Source organism: Acartia tonsa, chromosome 5 (assembly GCF_053477335.1).
Source record: "Acartia tonsa isolate MP-2025a chromosome 5, ASM5347733v1, whole genome shotgun sequence".
NCBI lineage: Eukaryota > Metazoa > Arthropoda > Copepoda > Calanoida > Acartiidae > Acartia > Acartia tonsa.
The window spans coordinates 28,969,165-28,987,654 of record NC_137264.1 but is presented as its reverse complement, the minus strand read 5'-3'; the positions used below and the strand labels follow the sequence as shown (position 1 = coordinate 28,987,654).

General features: G+C 31.1%; 2 protein-coding genes across 3 annotated transcripts in view; both read left to right on the top strand.

Moving 5' to 3' along the window:
• Nucleotides 1–18,490, top strand: part of LOC145319219 (uncharacterized) — a 47,488-nt gene that overhangs the window by 20,387 nt on the left and 8,611 nt on the right. For both annotated transcript variants that reach the window (XM_080161196.1, XM_080161195.1), the window contains exon 4: nucleotides 1,013–1,114. In XM_080161196.1, coding sequence (XP_080017322.1) covers nucleotides 1,013–1,114 — 102 coding nt within the window. The remainder of the gene's footprint in view (nucleotides 1–1,012; nucleotides 1,115–18,490) is intronic.
• On the top strand, nucleotides 3,417–18,297 carry LOC145319221 (lim and transglutaminase domain protein ltd-1-like). Its single transcript, XM_080161197.1, has 17 exons — nucleotides 3,417–3,915; nucleotides 4,302–4,406; nucleotides 4,908–4,956; nucleotides 6,488–6,584; nucleotides 7,107–7,212; nucleotides 10,532–10,680; nucleotides 11,436–11,528; nucleotides 12,663–12,759; nucleotides 13,048–13,088; nucleotides 13,348–13,435; nucleotides 13,682–13,803; nucleotides 14,342–14,569; nucleotides 15,397–15,491; nucleotides 15,857–15,954; nucleotides 16,231–16,396; nucleotides 17,253–17,377; nucleotides 17,809–18,297. The coding sequence occupies exons 1-17, from the start codon at nucleotides 3,847–3,849 to the stop codon at nucleotides 17,908–17,910; spliced, it is 1,830 nt and encodes a 609-aa protein (XP_080017323.1). The 5' UTR covers nucleotides 3,417–3,846; the 3' UTR covers nucleotides 17,911–18,297.

Here is an 18,490-nt window from a genome sequence, read left to right as displayed (position 1 = left end):
ACACTTTCCTTCTCTTTTTTAGAAATTAATTAAAGTTCAACTATGTCTATAAGTTTATAAGAAAAGATATCGATGGCGTTACGATCATATAGTAAAGCTATTTTCCTATAAATAACCAATCCTATGTTTTTATCAAAAAAAAATTTAAGGTGATGCCCTCATCGCTAAGGGTGACGCCATAGATAAAACTTTTCAAAGTTTTCAAATTTTTGTGGATTTTATGTCTGATATACATTAATCTATAATGATTAATGATCATAATTGATTTATTTGAAAGAAACTAGTTTTACAATTATTTATTATTGTGTATTTTTATCTATTTTGACCATAGGGTATGCACTGATGCAGTATATCTATTAAAAGTTAATCAATCAATATATTTGATATAATATATGTGGATAAATATTTTTAAATTTTAAATTATTACCAAATTCCCTGAAAGTGTTTGCCCCGCAGAGATATATCTCCAGCAGGGTCTATAAATCCCTATTGAAGTTGAAAATAGGGGGTTTTGTGGTCCACTCGCCGGATCTAGGGAATTTGGCTTTAACTAGTACTCTAAATAAGTCTTGATTGAATGGTACAAAACAGCAGTGTCCAAACTATTTAACAAATTCCCAGTGGGGTAATTTTAGCATTATCATGAATATTCATCCATTTATCATCCATCGTTCTATCCCTGAAGATCTATGGCTGACATTTGCTGACATCGATCTACTATATTCAAAAGTTTAACATTGACGATTATGACGACTCTAATTAAATAGAATTTGTCAATTAGGAAAAATGTAGCTTATACCAACAACGAAAATAATTCGGGAAAAACTCGCAAAACCTAAACGTGATTTTCAGCTGTCATGGACAACCTTTTTTATCTGCCCCCCCCCCCCCCCCCCCAAATATTATTTTGGATTTATTTCGCTCGTTGGCTATACCTTATTCCTGGTGCAATACTCGTGAAAGTTTTGACTTACTTTACATTCAATTAAATTATAATATTTGTATTTTTCAGAAGGAAGTCACAAATACATGACTGGTACGAACCTTGGTGTTGGCGGGGGTGCTGGGGCTGTGGGGGGTGGTGCAGGCGTGCGCAGGAATAATTTACTTTCAGGTTAGAAATTACCATAGACAAAGTACTAAAAGGTTGGAAAATTTTCTCGTTGAAGGAGGATTTGAATGATAGCAAATTTATCGAGGAAACAAAGTTATGTAAAATAAAAGCCTTGTAATAAACACAATGTCATTTAATCTAATTATTTATAATCTTTATAAAAAGCGTCAATTAATTCTTCTTTTAGAGTCAGATACCTTGAAAATATTTAATAGTGTTGATGTATCTTTATTTTTCAACCTTTGAGTTCTTCATTATTAGATCTTGCATGCTCTTTCTTCTCAAACATTTGAGATGTTTTGAAAATAGAATTATTTTTGTCTCCCCCAAACAATCGCCAAAAACTTTTTGATACCTAAAAATCTAAATAATTGATTAATGCCTCAGAATGAAACACTATAGCTTCTTAAAATTCTAGTTTTTTTTGTGAGTCACCATTTTTTGAGACAAAGCAATGAGTGTCATATTATTTATTGGGTCATTTAAAAGTGGACATAAGGCTAAGTGGCCAAAAACTATATTCTAAAATAAACAAAGAACAAATATAATAGCATATAATATTTTGAAAAAACTTTTGATGATATGATTACTATTTGCAAATTCGTCCTATTAACGACTTGTTTTGTCAATCAGCCTTGTTCATTTTTATTAAATGTTGTACAGGAGACACAATTCTAAAGAATTAATAACTTTTTTTACTGCTTGTTAATTTTAATTTAGAAGAAAGAAAAAGTCTTTAAAAGGATATCTTTTCAATGTTCTTTTGTAACATCTATGTATATTCATATCGTATATCTATCAAGATTACAGGAATAGGACAATAAAAGATAAAAAAATAGTCATCCCTTAATTCTTAAATTTATAGTTCTGTCTTTGGCAGCTGTAAAATTTTTAGAGGAATGTGTTATAGCTAAACTAAAATTTCAGTGTCCTCTCCCTCGCCAATGTCAATTGATTGAAAATGAATCAATTTGACAGATTATAATTTATGATTATGCATGAATTTTTGGGTGTGAGGTTTTTTTTAGGGCACAGCAGAAAAAGGTAAGTAGTTTTTAACTAACTTATATTTTTAAATAAACTAAATAGTCTGTTGGGCTATTCAATTTGTTTAGTATTTAAAAGCAATAAAGTTAATAGGTGCTTTTTAGGAACTAAGGTACTTTTAATATAGAATAATCAACCACAAAAAATTATTTTCAACTTTAAGAAATTTCTAGTTCCTTTTGAGAGCGCTATCAATATGGGGCTTCATAGTTATTTTTAACAAAACTTAACTGAAATTTATATACAATAAAAAAATTAAATGGTGTTTCGGTCCAGTGTCAGTAAGGGCGATATTACCAAAAAACTGCATGTTCTTTTAATGATTAATTTTATATTGTTTTATGTTAAATCAGTTTAGAATAAAAGATATGTGTAGGAGAACATGATTTTCAATTCAAATCAAATTATCTTACCCACAAACATTCAATTTCCAACGTATGAAAGAAATTTACTGGCAACAACATTTCAACATCACCATTCAAAATTTCCAACATGAAGAAAAAAAGGAGATGAAATTAAAGAGAGAGCAAAGCAAATTCTATAAACCAATTAATTTATTATCACACTACATTTATTAGACTATTCCAGAGGAAACTTACTGTGATATTATATCTTATTCAGCTATAGAAATCGCATCAAGTTCGTATTTGGCAGTTTTGAGTATATACTTAAACTTACTAACTTACTATTAGACAAAATAGTTACTAATTATTACATTAAATTTTAGTAGTATTTTTAACGTTCTGTGGGCTTTAGTTGGGAAATTTTATCTTCGTTTATTTTTTAAAAAAAATTTCTTTACTTTTCTATGAAAAATAAACAATTTCCAATTACATTCAGTATAATGCTTTTGTTTTCTACTTCCCTCTAAGTTAAATTTAAATTTATTCACGATTTTAAACAGTATTAATAGTTATAGGTATTCTAAAATTTACTCAATTGATAAAACCATGATGAAACGCGCTCAAACGAACACACACACATACTCGCGCACATTACAGTCGAAGAAAAATTTTGAAAATAGGTGCCCAGGTGTTGCTAAACTGGTTACCCCTCCTCCACTCCATCCATTTTTAGTCCTCTTTTCCTTCCAACGTCCCCTCACAACCATTCCTCTTTTATCTGCCCCCTTCCCCTGTTGGAAACGCCCACGCAGCAATAAAAAAAATGCCTTTCCCCTTAAATGTACCAAAACAGCCAAAATTTCCCCCATCCCCCTAAAATAAAACGAAAACATTTTTTTGTATGAAATTCAAAAGCACACACTCGATCATTTAGTCCGTCAGCGCTTTTACAACCAGAGTGCATAATCAGATTTACGCGCATTTGCTGAAAACCAAACGTCATACAAAGCATATATGTTAAAAATATGTATGAAGCGCTAAGTATATGAGCCATGAAAGATATGAAATAGTGACTAATGCCAAAGCGCTCAAATTTAATACCCCAAAGAATGTGATAAGAGCAGTATATAGAAACACAGGCCTAATATTTAGCAACAATGACAATATTTGAATGTCGCATAATTTTGTGAACCATTTCAGTTGATTAGCAGGCCCCGTTGTTATACAACTGTGCTTATCTAAAAGTGAATTAAACCAATCTGAAAAGTATACATTAAAACAGTTATTACATAATCAAATTAGAAGATTTTAAAGCATAAAATAGAAAAAAGTCCAACCAAGATGGAATTAGAAAAACAAATGTTTCAAGAAAAGTCGAGGCATTTTCAAAGCTTGGATCTTTTTACAAAGGTATTTATTATTTTTAATTAGTTTTGTTTGTATGATAAGATCTCGCTAACCACAGAACCTAACGAGTCTTTCATTTTGGAAAGCTTTTCACAGCCCCAGGATGGTTTTTGACTATTTTATTTTCTAATATTATTCTTGGGATGGTTTTAAGCTTTTTCTGCACTCTTCCTCCCCCCTAAGAATACAAATCCCTACGTGCTAGTAACGCAGCCGAGCCGCTTGTAATATAAAAAGCGTAGAAACTCTATCAATATTTTCAGAAAGTACACTTAAAGCATTAATTTTTTTTAGATATTTTAGGTAGTTCTTATCAATTATATTATTAACTTGATTTATTAAAGATTCAATAGACAAAAAGGCACAAAAAATAAAATATTTTGCTTTAGTTTGGAGAACCTCCGCAGTCTGAGATAGTCTCTGACAAGAGACAACTTGAGTTAGAACTGAAACAAAGAGAGGAAGAAGATGCCTTGTATCGGAGCTTTCTAAAGGTAACAGCAGTTCAGAATTCGGCGGTTTCCCTCAAAGTGCCTAGTCGAGTACAGACACCCCTACCATTTTTAAAGGCGATGGGGGAGGGTTACACAATACCCAAAATATTCGATAGCGTAGCTATTCTACTATGGTATACTTGTTGGTCTAACAGTCTGTCCGTTATGCGATGCCTCTTTATTAATCGTTTAAGAAAGTCCAGTAATTTTATTAGATTTTAATCATTGCGTGCACGTGGTGTTTTAAGTTGTTTTTTACCCCCATGACAACGCATTACCATCAACCCCCAGTAGATCTCTAAAAAAGCGTGTACTTTAAGAATTTTCACTTTTTTTATCTTTAACAATGTCAATCGAGAGAGGCTTTGAATTATTTAATTTAATAAAAATTACAAACTTTTTAGTATTTCATACTTTGATTTTTAAGACATTTATGTCTTGTAATGAAAAGCACCACTTAAAAAAAAAATTTTTAAATGAAGACTTATTTTATTATTTTAGGAGAGGCGAGAATTAGAAGAAGAATTGATTCACATGAGCGACGAGGAAATTATTTACATCATTTTTATTATTCTCATTTTCTTTTAAATCTTCAAATTACAAAATATAAATCTATTAAAAAATAGGACTAGTATATCCAAACACATCGTAGCTGTAAAAGATATATTATAAATAAACAAGGATGATAACCTCCATAAGTAGCGAAGCACAAAAAACTCATGGAATGAACAAACTGACAAAGTAAGTTATAGGGCAGACGTTCAGTTGTCATAAAAATGAAAAGAAAGGAAGAGAATATGCAGACTAAAAAAATCACGAAACCTTTTTTAAAATAAGGTATATGTTATGACCGACAGACAAGAATATTCACTAAAAAACACGTTTCCCCTATATCGTTACGGACTGACTGACGGACGGACAGACAACGTGAATTATAGATAAGCTTCGCTAATAAAAAGTGAGCTGAAGTCAAGTCAATAAATAATGTAGTAGATCAAGATTCAGAAAACTGAGTGGAGATTGTTTAGTTTAGGCTCGTTGTTGATATAGACTCTTTCTAGAGACTGCATTCTTAATATTAATTAAATGACAGGACGTCTGCACTGACGGACATACATTAGTTACCATGCATCTTAATCGGATTAAAATGCAATATAAAGTCATAACTTAATGATTTGGCAAATTTATATCAAGCTAATATTCTCATACAAAGATGCAATTGCTCTTATACTTTTCTACGCCGCTTTTTAAAGCAAAGCTTTTCTATAATTTTTGTCGGTCCGTACGGCCGAAACAGTTAGCTCTTTTCTTTAATTTAGACATGTTAGAATTGTTCTATTGATTTCAAACTTTGCATGACAATTCCTATAATAGTTAGTTACGATTTAGAAGGCGTATTAATTCTATAATTGTTACCAGAAAGTCCGTACATCCATTTAAAACATTTTGATTCTTTCCCTTTTTAACAACAACTTTTTATAAGATATAATTATCTTATTCATCTGATTTATTGAATACTTTTTTTATATCTTGAAAAGAAAACATATTCAATTTAATTAAAGAATGATTTCCCTCACAGAGCCTATCGAGCATAGGTTTCCCCCTCCCCCCCTAACTTGTTTTTAAATGATAAAAATGGGTAGTTTTTCTTCTTCGTCCCTATCCCATGCGGGAGGATCCAACTTGTGGGACCAATGCCTGAATTGCTAAAACAATAAGTATTAATGTATATTTTCATATTTAAAGTTATATTGAGGTAGCGTAGGTTTATGATTTTATATTGCACAGAAATATATTCTATAAATTTAAGCATACCCTCTCTATAATTATTAAGTTCAAAATGGTAAGAATATTCTATGAAGAATCTTGTAGATTAATTTTGTCTCAGATTAATAACAGATTATTGTTTAATAATCAAAGAATATTATATTTAAAGTAAGGTTGAAAAACTTTGTGCAAGCTACTGATTAAACTTTAAGAGTTTATATTCTATAGTTATTAATGTTCGATTTCCCCGTTCGTTATTGATATGTCATCTTTGTTTAATAGAAATGATGAAATAATGTAAACGCACTAGGAAAGAGACGAAGTATTTGACCTGGCAAATAAGAAAGAAAGATCTAGAATAATAAATATGGTCACCAGACACAGCCAACAAATGCTCGACTTTATTCATAGGTAAGATTATAGTGCCTATAAAAAAATGACGTCACACATTACATATGACAAATGATAGGCCAGTATTTAAATTTTGATTGACCAATGGTAAAACATATACTGGCCTATCATTGGTCATGACGTCATTATTTTTAAAGACACTACATATAAGCTGCTTCGAAAGCTATGTACTTCTTAAAGATGGGAGAATTTTTTTCTATGGATGATTATGTCCATAAATAGCGCAGCAATATCCAATTATTATAATATAATTAGATAGCTTGTTCAATTAAAAATCAGTAAATAGTCAAGGATAAACTGTCATGTTTACTAATGTAATGTGACGCTTGTACGTACCATATGTAATAACATTGTTCCTTTTTATTTAAATTCAGTAATAGTTCTTTATCGCATCTTATTATAGACAGCTTTCCGCGGATAGTAAATTGAAAAATAATAAAATTTATTCCAGAACCGGTTCTAATCCAACGAATATTGATAGGTTTCGAAGACATACTGGAAATAAGATTATTTTAATTTTAGGGAGAAAACAGAATTCTTTGAAAAGAATTGTGATGGAGTGAAACCCAGTTCAACCTATCCTAAAGCAGAGCCTCCCCTCACTATTGCTGGATACACTAAACTCCAGGTAAAGGTTATACAAATAAAATTGCTGGATACACTAAACTTCAGGTAAAGGTTATACAAATCAAATTGTTGAATGCAATAAACTCCAGGTGAAGGTTATACAAATCAAATTGTTGAATACACTAAACTCCAGGTAAAGGCTGTTTAAATCAAATTGCTGGATACACTAAACTCCAGGTAAAGGTTATACAAATAAAATTGTTGGATACACTAAACTTCAGGTAAATGTTTTTTACATCAAATTGCTGGATACATAAAACTCCAGGTAAAGGCTGTTCAAATCAAATTGCTGGATACATTAAACTCCAGGTAAAGGTTGTTCACATCAAATTACTAGATATAATAAACTCCAGGTAAAGGTTATACAAATCAAATTGTTGAATACACTAAACTCCAGGTAAAGGTTGTTCACATCAAATTACTAGATATAATAAACTCCAGGTAAAGGTTATACAAATCAAATTGTTGAATACACAAAACTCCAGGTAAAGGTTGTTCACATCAAATTACTAGATATAATAAACTCCAGGTAAAGGTAATACAAATCAAATTGTTGAATGCACTAAACTCCAGGTAAAGGCTGTTCAAATCAAATTGCTGGATACACTAAACTCCAGGTAAAGGCTGTTCAAATCAAATTGCTGGATACACTAAACTCCAGGTAAAGGCTGTTCAAATCAAATTGCTGGATACACTAAACTCCAGGTAAAGGCTGTTCAAATCAAATTGTTGGGTACACTAATCTCCAGGTAAAGGTTATACAAATAAAATTCTTGGATACACTAAACTTCAGGTAAAGGTTTTTCACATCAAGTTGCTGGATACATTAAACTCCAGGTAAAGGTTGTTTACATCAAATTGCTGGATACACTGAACTCCAGGTAAAGGTTACTCAAACGGCCTAGATAATTTTTTCTTCCCCAACCAAGAATTTGTTTTCAAACAACAGTTTCTAGCCGTGAAAGGAAACCATGTATTACCTGCATTGAATCATACATTGGTGCAGGTTTAACTGTCTTTATTTTGCATTATAACCAAAAGTAAATCCTCAAAAATACGTTTTATAAGAATGCTATTTAAAAATTATTGAAAGATTATTTATGAGAATATTTTTCATGATTACCCTTTTGACCCCGCAAAATTGATATGCATAACAAAATCAGTTTTTTTTGGTAGTGCAGATATTCGACAACCAGATAAAAATGCAAAAAATAAATAAAATTTAAGTTTACATAACAATAAAGAACAATTTTTTTTATTTCTAAATGTTATTTTGAATTAAAAAAACACAATATATACAGGGATATGTTGATGGATGTCAAATAAATCTTTCCCTAAAATCTTGCTTTGTGAAATTCTTCCTTTCATAGCTTATAGGTATATGGAGATTAACTTAATTGCCATTGTCCTCTTCCTGCCTACGTACGAATCTAAAATTTTCATATCAACTTCACATAATGTCGTGAGGTTAAAGTACTTGATCCAATCCCAGGACTGGGATAGGATAAAAACAACGCATTTTGCCTTTAAGTAGCTCAGCAATAAAAAAAAATTTGAGAAATTATGGGAAGGGGCTGGATTGGAGGCAGAATAAAGAAAGAAAAATATATATTTAAGAAATATTAGGCATTTAATTTTATTCCAATAGACCGACAAACTGACATAGCTGACGTGTATAAATTATAGAAGCTACTCTAAGAGCAGTTTCAAATAAATGACAACAAAAGAAAACACGATGTTGAATGAAAAATATCTTTAAGAGCAGGTTTTTTTTGCTTAGTAAGAGGTTAGAGAAGATTTTTGATGATGATTCAAGTGGATGTCAAAAAAATTTTATAGGATTTCATCTAAAATTTATTTGAATTTCAAAGAAGCAATAAGATGCTAATTTGCTAAAACAATCTAAATGAAAAGAAAAGCTTATTATATATCTAGAAAATGTTGAATTTGAACTAAAAACGAAACTGCATTGAGACTATAGACTTTTGACCTACTAACATTCCAAAGTTGAAAGAAGCTGCACTTCAAAATTAAATTTTTTTTGGGAGACAATGCTCAAAGGCATTTGACTTGCAGATTAATTTTTGCAAATTTAAAACGTGCATTTATTTTCTTAAATCAGCCAATATTCTTATATTTTTCAAGGGTGCAGCTACTATACAAACTCCCCTTTAATTTTCTAAATGATAACAATGTAACAATATATTTATACATAAAAATATGTGCATTGAAAATTCTAGTTTTAATACAAAATTTGTAAAAAAAAATTTTCCAAGAAGATAAAAAAAACTCCCTTTAACGTAAAACTAATTTTCTAATTTTGCAACAAAATTTTGCTAATTTTAATCTTTAACTGCCTAATTTTGTTCTTCGTGTCAAAATTTTTTCTTGTTTTAAAATTTTAAAATAAAACAAAGAAGTGTTTATTTGAAGGGCGTAGCCTGTTTTGTACAAAAAAGGCAATCTGTTTAATTTACTGCGGTCATTAAAGAAACAGTAACTTATTTTCATTACAGCTTTGCAGCCGCGGGTCAGCAGCGAGATAGCAACCCGCCAATTAACTGCTATTTGAAAGCTGCCAAGCCCTTATATACATATATTGTTTTGTGTTACAATAAGATTGAATTTTCTAATATAACAATTTTATAAGAGATTAATATTTTTTTGAATGAAAAAATCCTTTGTTAAAATAACTCAATCAAATATTTGATGCGCTCTTAGAAGTCAATTTAAGTTGATGTCTATCAAAAGCTATTAACGACAATTCTTTTGAATTTTGTCGATCTGTTTTTGATTACTTTTATATGGGGCAATTTCATAATTCAACTTATTTGACAGTTAATCTATATTACAAAGCTATTTTCTTGAGGGGTAGGACATCCCCCTCCTGAAAAAATAGTCTCTCCCAATTTTTGAAATTTGTTTTCTATTTTAAGTTTTTTCTTCTTTTTAAATTCCAAAAAGGGTGGACAATTCTCTTCCCCTGTAGAAGCGAAGCACCAAAAGTCTAGGTGTAAAATTATTGAATATTTTTAAAACGCAGAGGCTTGTGCAGCCATTCTATAATTAGCATTTGTCAGTACGTCCATCCTTTATTTATTATTAGTGAAAAATTAGAATGAAATGTTTTTGCTTTTTTTATGAAAAAAAAACTGTTGGTTGATTGTTGCTGCGCTACTTATGGACACAAATGCCTTTAAACAAAATATTTTCATGTATTTCTGTCATGGTTTTTTCTTTGCTATAAAATTGCTATGAAACTTGAAGCTCACACAAAAAAACGTTTTTGAAAGACAGATGAACAAATGTTTTGTGTTTAGATTTACGAGAATATCGCAGCTGTTTTCGAAGCCGTGGATGACAACGCAATCAAAGGGGCGCAACGAGAATTCCGGTCATTCACCAGCCTGGTCAAGTTCCTGGCTGGATATCTGACCTCGGAACTGGAGAAGGCTAGAGTGCTCTTCAGGTACTGTCAGTGTATACGTGGTCATAACAGAAATGCAACTATCAAAAGTACATTGTTTGTACTTATGACATAATGCTTTGTTTGTTTACATTTTCTGTTAGACGTATTTTTGTAAATTAGACGACAAGCTTTCCCTTTTAGTTCCTATCAAGCACTACCCCCCCCCCCCCGCCCCCTTGCTAATTATGTCTGAAATAAAGTAGGTAGTTTTTCACTTGTCCGACACCGCCGTGGGAACTTAACCCTCGAGGCTATCCAGTATCCAATATAACCTAACCTAATAAACAAAGGTTTTTATGGGTTTCTATGCTCGACTAGGCACTTTAAGGGAAACCGCCAAATTACTCATCAGCGGATGTGAATTGAACACATTTATAAATATGAAAGCGTGAACTTCGCTATGCTTGACTGCCATAAATTTGCACATAAAAATGATTTTTTTTGCAGATTATATAATTTTCTTTGCAAAAACATTTCAATTGAAATGAATTACTTGAAAATTTAAATAAACACTATATTTTTTTATTCTAGATGCTAAAGAAATAATTGAAATTTTAGAAAAGGGTTATTATTGCTGGCAAAGCTTTTATATAACTATGTTTATTTTTAAAAGATGTATTGTCTCTGTGGGAACAGATTTATACATACAGCTAAATTTTAAAGTTATGATATGACGATTTCAATGAGTCTTAAACTCGGCTTTTGCTTATAACTATTCTGCTACTTATTGGTCATGATTGTTAAATTATTTTTAGGTTTATAACAGAGAAGGAGTTTGAGTATAAAAGTTGGTTTCTTTACTATCCGGAAGAGGGAAATAAAAGAGGGTCTCCCCTCACCCTTTTCAGGTAAATATTATTATTTTTTTAATAATCATTCTTGAAGCAGCTTAGAGTGCCTAATAAAAAATGACGTCATACAATACGAATGGCAAATGATAGGCCAGTATACATTTTACCATTGGTCGTCAATTACAATGTATACTGGCCTATCATTGGTTATTTGTATTTTATGATGTCATTTTTAGGCACCATAAGCTGCTTCATCATTCTTAGAGGCTCGGTAGCCGCCAACTCTTAAGACAGCTTAGTTCAGCGGATTATTTTCTTACATGCAGCTGCAGCTTACCAAACAGCAAAGTGGTCGTAATACAATTTCTGACATTCTGAAACAATCATCCCCAAAATAGAGTGTTCAGAAAGCTTTAAAAAGCTTCGAAACCTTTACATAATTTCCATCCTTGTTAATATGCAGAAAATTAGATTTAATGATTGAAGATAATTATCAAACCAAAGACTATTAGACTCATCTTAAAAGTATTTTTATATAAAAAAAAACTTATTAATGGAAAGAGTTTACCTGTATGGCTTTGAAACCGATTAATTTCGGCAGGGTTAGAACCGGTTCTTAGCAATATTGAACAATTATGTATAGCATCGTATTATATACAATCTTCCATGAAAACTAAAAAAAATATATTTATCCATGTAAAGGTAGCATTTTTTTGGGGGGGTTATTTTATGTGGGAACAGAGATGTCTAAAGAGAAATAATGTTTAATATAAATAAACAGCACTGTCCTATTTTTAAAATAAGCATTCTAGTTTGTTTATGTCAATTGCGAAAAAAATAAACTAATTATTTTGCCCAGGGAAGGTAAAATTGGCTCTCTTATAACTATCTTAGTAAATTTTGAGACTGAGAAGTTTGATGATTTGATTTATAAAATAATTATTTAAATGATTACCCTGTAGACTGTTTATAACCTCTCCCTCCCCCTTAATATTATAGTTTTTGTCCCATAAGATCTAGTACTGTGGGATCCTTACAAACCTTACACAACCTAAAATAACAAGAATAAAATTTATAAATTTTTTTTCATTATTCAAATGTTAAAAACAAAGAAGAGGTATTAATAAATGGCCCAAGCGATAAGTGGGATATTATTAGTAGATATATCATCTAAATTAAAATTTTGCCTAGGGGAGTAGAATTTGGCATAGAATCTAAAGCTCTGTTGTACAAGAAATTGTGTGCCTACGCTGGTCTTCATGCCATTGTTATTCAAGGTTTTGAAAAGGTAGGACCTTTCCATTTTTTTCAGTCGGTGAGACCGTTCTTTAAACTGGTTTTATTGGCCGAAGTTAAAATTAGTCAATGTACCTACATAAGTGAAATTTGCCATTTTAATCGTTGCAACATTAACTTTGTGATTCAATTCAACAAAATTTCATTTTTACTTTTTTTATTGTTTTTTTTTATAAACCTTTGATTTTAAATTGATATATAAAAAAAGATTTTCTTTAAAACCTGATGATTTCAAATAAAGTAAATTTAGAATAATTGTTTCATTGGCTTTTAATTTTAGGGGAAAGACTTCCAACCTGGTGAAACTTTTCATAACAACAAGTAAGTTTACATCAGTTAATATGTTTGTTCTGTGCTTTTTAATTGTAGTTCTATTCCTCTCTCTATCTACCTCTCTCTCTCTCTCTCTCTCTCTCTCTCTCTCTCTCTCTCTCTCTCTCTCTCTCTCTCTCTCTCTCTTATTCTCTTTACTTTACAGCGTATTCTGTTTTTAATATAAATTTATTAACTTTTCCTTACTTTCAAAAATAAAATTTTTAAAATTGTAAGACAGCATTATGATTCAAACTTTTCTTCCTAGATGGCGTACAGCTTGGAACGCTGTGTACTGCGTAGATGGATGGAGATTGGTTCAAACCAATTGGGCCTCCCTCAAAGTCAACACGAAGGTAAAATTTTTCAGATTTTTGTTTTTAAATTTTAAGTTATTTTCTCTATTTTAACCAGCACTTTAGCAGGTAATGTCAATAAATTATGCCATATCAAATCATTTGCTTTTAAGCATTCTTGTTTTTAAAGTTAGTCAACTAATAATGAGGCTACTGTCATTTTCATTCTTTGTAATGACATGTCAAACATACGGACGATATATTACTTTTAAAGTAACGTTTTGTTCACCAAAAACTTATTCATAGGCCCTTCATGAAACTCGAAGAATCTACCAAGATCACTTTTTCGCAACTGAACCTGATGAATTTATCTACCAGTTCTACCCGATCAACCCACAACATCAATTTTTGGAACACCCTATCTCCAGGTAGTTATTCAGCGATACAAGGGCAAGTCAATGGACATTGCAAAATGGGGTAAAAATGTTGATAAATTAAAAGTTACAATATTCTTCTTAAAATCTTTAGACGCAGCTTTTTTAACAGCACGCAGAAATATAGATGTATGTTATTTAGTCAAAATTAAGTCACTGCCAAAAGTACAATTTAAAAAAACTGCAAAAAATACATCTAATGCAAGCATTTATACATCCAAAATTGTCAAAGATACATCTATTTCATGCTAAATTCTACATCTAATTGAATTGATAGTTTTATGCTATTTTTATGCTTTCCCTACCCCTTCGAATACAGTACCCCTATATGCTAGATGTATTGGCCAAAGAACATTCTTTGTACTTTTGCTAGATGTTCCAATGGCAGTCCCCTAACTGAAAAAAAACAAAAGATTTCTTTTAGAAATTATACTTTTTAGAGAAAAAAAAATACATATTTGGATGATAATACATTTTGCTCACACGCTATGCCTAGTTCAAATTAGACCGATAAAAATACTTACTCTTTTAGGGAAGAATTTGAAGATTTGCCAATCCTGCGAAGCACATTCTTTCATTACGGCATCCGCCTATCAAGAAATGAAGGTCTACTGAGCTCTGTGGTGTACACAGATAAATCCGGGAAAGCTGAGATCTATATGAAGAGCAGAAAGAATATTATGTATCATTACTCGTTGACTGAGTTCATGAAGGGCAGTTCAAGTTTGTCTTTCAAGAGGAAAAGAATTCCGCTGGATAGGTACGTTAATATTGTTTTGGAATAATTCTTTATCAAAAATTAGTTTCTAGAACTAATGATTTTTATTGAATGGGTTGAATTCTATTAAACAAGAAATAATGTGTTCATAGGTGGCAAGGACGTCCAATCCTTTTTTTGAGGGGGATAAATTGAGAGTTTTCGAAGTGTGAGTGGGTGGGAACATCCCTTTATTCCCCACCCACCCCTAAAAATCTATGAAAGGCGGCATAAGTGAAACAAAATGTAGATTATTTAAAAAGTAATGTTAAAGGATAATAATGTCAACTATTAGTAAAGTATGCCACATACATTTACATCTTTAAACTCTACACTTACCCTGAAGTGGCTTTTCAATACCCTATAGCTCTCTTTTATACACGGACTGACATATAACCCTGAGCATAGAGTTGCTACTCTACTGTAAAGGCTTGGTACTATAATTAAATGTAACACTCCTTCCTTACCTTTTATGATTCTAAAATATCAATAAATAAAAATATTGAACTATTTGCCATTTATTGAAAAATTTTAAATCAAAACTAAAAAAAGAGGATTGAATTCAGAGTAATGGTTTCTAAATATTCTTTTTATAAAATGATCCAAATCTATGCAAACCCATTATTTAATATGCAACCCTTTTAGCTTATTTAACTGTTTAAATTGTGTTATCCTCTGTGAGGATCTCAACCCTGTAATTATAACCCTGTGAGGCTTTCCTAACCTAGCTTAATTAAAGCATTACAAATACGCTATTTTATAAAACGAAATGAAAAATTGTTGCTATTATTGTAAGTTTTTATATTACTTAAACTTTTCTTACCATTTAGATATGTAATGTTGAGTAGAAAGGAAGAAGACGATGAATATGAAGCAACTTTCAGTTTCTATATCCCCAAAACTGGAGAATATTTACTACATATAGGTAGGAGGCAACTTTTAGTTCCTATATCCCCAAAACTGGAGTATATTTACTCCATATTGGTATTAGTCAACTTTTAAGTTTCTATACCCCTAAAACTGGAGAATATTTACTTCATATAGGTAAGAGGCAACTTTTAGTTTCTTCCCCAAAACTGGAGTATATTTACTCTATATTGGAGGCAATTTATTGTTCTTATATCCCCAAATCTGGAAAATATTTAAAACAAATAGAAAACAGGCAACTTTTAGTTTCTGTATCCCTAAAACAGGAAAATTTGACTACATATGCATAGATAGTTAGCAACTTTTAATCAAACTTTTCATCTTAATAACAGAAAAAAAACCTTTATTACATTTTTATTTCAGGATGTGCAGAGATACCCAAGGCAAACTTTAACCCCATGAAAGCGATGCCATTTATCAATATCTGCAAATTCAAGATTGTTTGTGAACACACTCAAAGGGTAAATCTTTTTCTTGGTTTTTAATACCACAGCTACTATATAAGCAGAATATGTCCGTACATGTGCCTGATGATCTAAATTGACTGTATCTTTATGATTTTGATATAGATTTTAAAAAATTAACTTAAATTTCTGGAAATAAAAAAATGTCATATTCATGACTGTCCTGTTCAAAAAAATTTATTCTTTTGTAAGTCTACTTGCATAATTAAGTCATTATGAATTTATGATAAATAGTATTTACCTAAAATCCTTTTTTTATATATATAAATTTAGGACTTAAGACCTTTGCCTAACTGTGCCCCTGGTGAGTGGGGACCCCTGCGGGCCCTCACAATGTTTGGACTGAACCCTGTGAGCCATAGATACGCGGAGATCAATGCTGCACCCCCATCAAATATTGATATCAAGACTGAAGTCAGGCCGTTGACACTCCCCATAGGTAATTATAAAAACAAAGTACAAATTGTCCATAAGTAGCGCAGCAAATAAAATTAGGCTTTATTAAAGACTGCTAATTTATACTTTAAAATTTACATTGCTTAATTTTGATATTTTCTTTCTATCTATCTTTATTTTTTTTAAAAATGTCGCTATCTTTTTCTTTCTTTTTTTTATCTCCCTTTCTCTCTCTTCTCTATCTCTCTTTTTTTTCTCTCTCTCTCTTTCTATCTATCGAACACAGTAATAGTGTTTGACTGATTATGACGTAACAAAAAAAATTAGCCAATGAGAGGCCGTTATTGGCCAATGGTAAAATTTATAGTGGCCTCTCATTGGCTAATTTTTTTTGTTACGTCATAATCAGTCAGACACTATTACTGTGTTCTATCTATCCTTCCGATTTCTTCTTCTCTATTTCTGCATCCTTCTTTTCTGTTAGGCAGTTACTTTTATACAATATAAACAAAGTAGAACGATGTCTGTGTGTCCGTCTGTCTGTCCGTCTGAAGCTTAAGATCTCGGTAACCACTGAACCGAATGGGCTCTACTCTTCAGGGAATATACCTACTGGTCCTGTGGTGGTTTTAAGATATTTTCTTGAGGGGTGGGACACCCCTAACCCCCCAAAAAACAAAAAATCCCCCCCTTAGGGGAGACTTCAACGTCAAATAAGGTGGTATCGTACATAAAAAATTAAATTTATCAAACAAAAACATTTAAAGTGCCACTAGAGGCCTCTAGGGGCGTAGCCGCTAGTTATACATTATAATAGTAAAAGGTTTCATGATTTTTTAACTAAATAAAAAAAATAATGCTTTGTTTATTGTTGATCACTGAATTACAAATATTTTTAGAGTTTGAAAGCACCGGACCCGTGCTTGACTTTGTGACAAAGCTGTACAGAAATGATTCTGACCAAGACATGGGATTTGATTCAAAGTTTAGAATCAAAGGAAATATTATCATCTTTGATGTGAAGGTACTTGTATAATTAACATAATTTTTGTTATATACCAGATAAAGTGAACACACCTCCCAGTAAAAGAAAATGGAAATTTTAACCTCCCGCCCCCCCCCCCCCCCCTCCCCCCAACCGCCCTAATGTGCACGCCTTTACTTCAAGGTCAAAAATAAACCTGAAAGGTTGCGTGATAAAATTTAAAAACTCTCTAAATTCTTGGTTTTTATGATACTATTTAATGCGCCCTAAGTATCTATATAGCCTCTATATTCTAAGGTGAGGAATGGATTTAAATCAAAAATAGTCTAAAACCATCCCAAGGCTTAGATTTATAAACAAAAAAAGCCAAAATCCATTGAGTCATATGCGAAGCTTCCCAAATCTTAACAGACAAACAAAAAATAACTTAAAATCTAAACAAGAAATACCTGAATATTATATATTTTTAGATTCCAGAATTGGGACAGTACGGACTGGATATTTATACGAGAAGAAATTGGGAAGATAAAATGGTCCACTGTTGCAAATATCTCATCAACTATGATGTGTAAAAAAAAAGAAATTTTAATGATAAAAAATGATTAAATGAAGCATCAAACTCAAAGTTATCCACGAAAAAGAAAATATAGTTAAAGAATTACAAAGCAAAAACCGGTGAAGGAAAATGTGAAAAATTTAATTCTTCTCTAATATAAATTATTATATTTTGTATTATTTACTAAAAGGGAGTAAAAAAAAAGTTGCTTGATTTTTTCAGGCAAATAACATTTTAATTAAAAGGCAGCTTAAATTATTATTAATTATGTCATATTTACATAGAAGAATATTGTGATATTAACATACAGCTAACACATGTACCAAAACAAACTAATTTTATTAATAAATAATATTTACTTATGTATTTCTATGTTATTTTAATAAAGATTAAAATAAATGTATTTTTTATTCATAAAAGTTTTTGCAATATATTTTGGCGTGGAATCATTGCATGTTTTACAGGAGAATATATATATATAGGGATAGGATAATTGACGATTTCTTTGTTTAAACTTCCTCAATTGTCATCTCCCTCAATGAGTTAAAATTGATACAAAAGTTTAAGATAATTGAATTCTAATCTCTTTCTCAATA

Excerpts from the sequence above, each read along its gene's own strand:
- LOC145319221 (XM_080161197.1), top strand. The coding sequence starts at position 3,847 with ATGGAATTAGAAAAACAAATGTTTCAAGAAAAGTCGAGGCATTTTCAA. Across the intron at positions 4,957-6,487 it reads TCACATGAGCGACGAGGAAA|GAGACGAAGTATTTGACCTG; the intron begins TTATTTACATCA and ends CGCACTAGGAAA. Across the intron at positions 16,397-17,252 it reads GCCGTTGACACTCCCCATAG|AGTTTGAAAGCACCGGACCC; the intron begins GTAATTATAAAA and ends AAATATTTTTAG.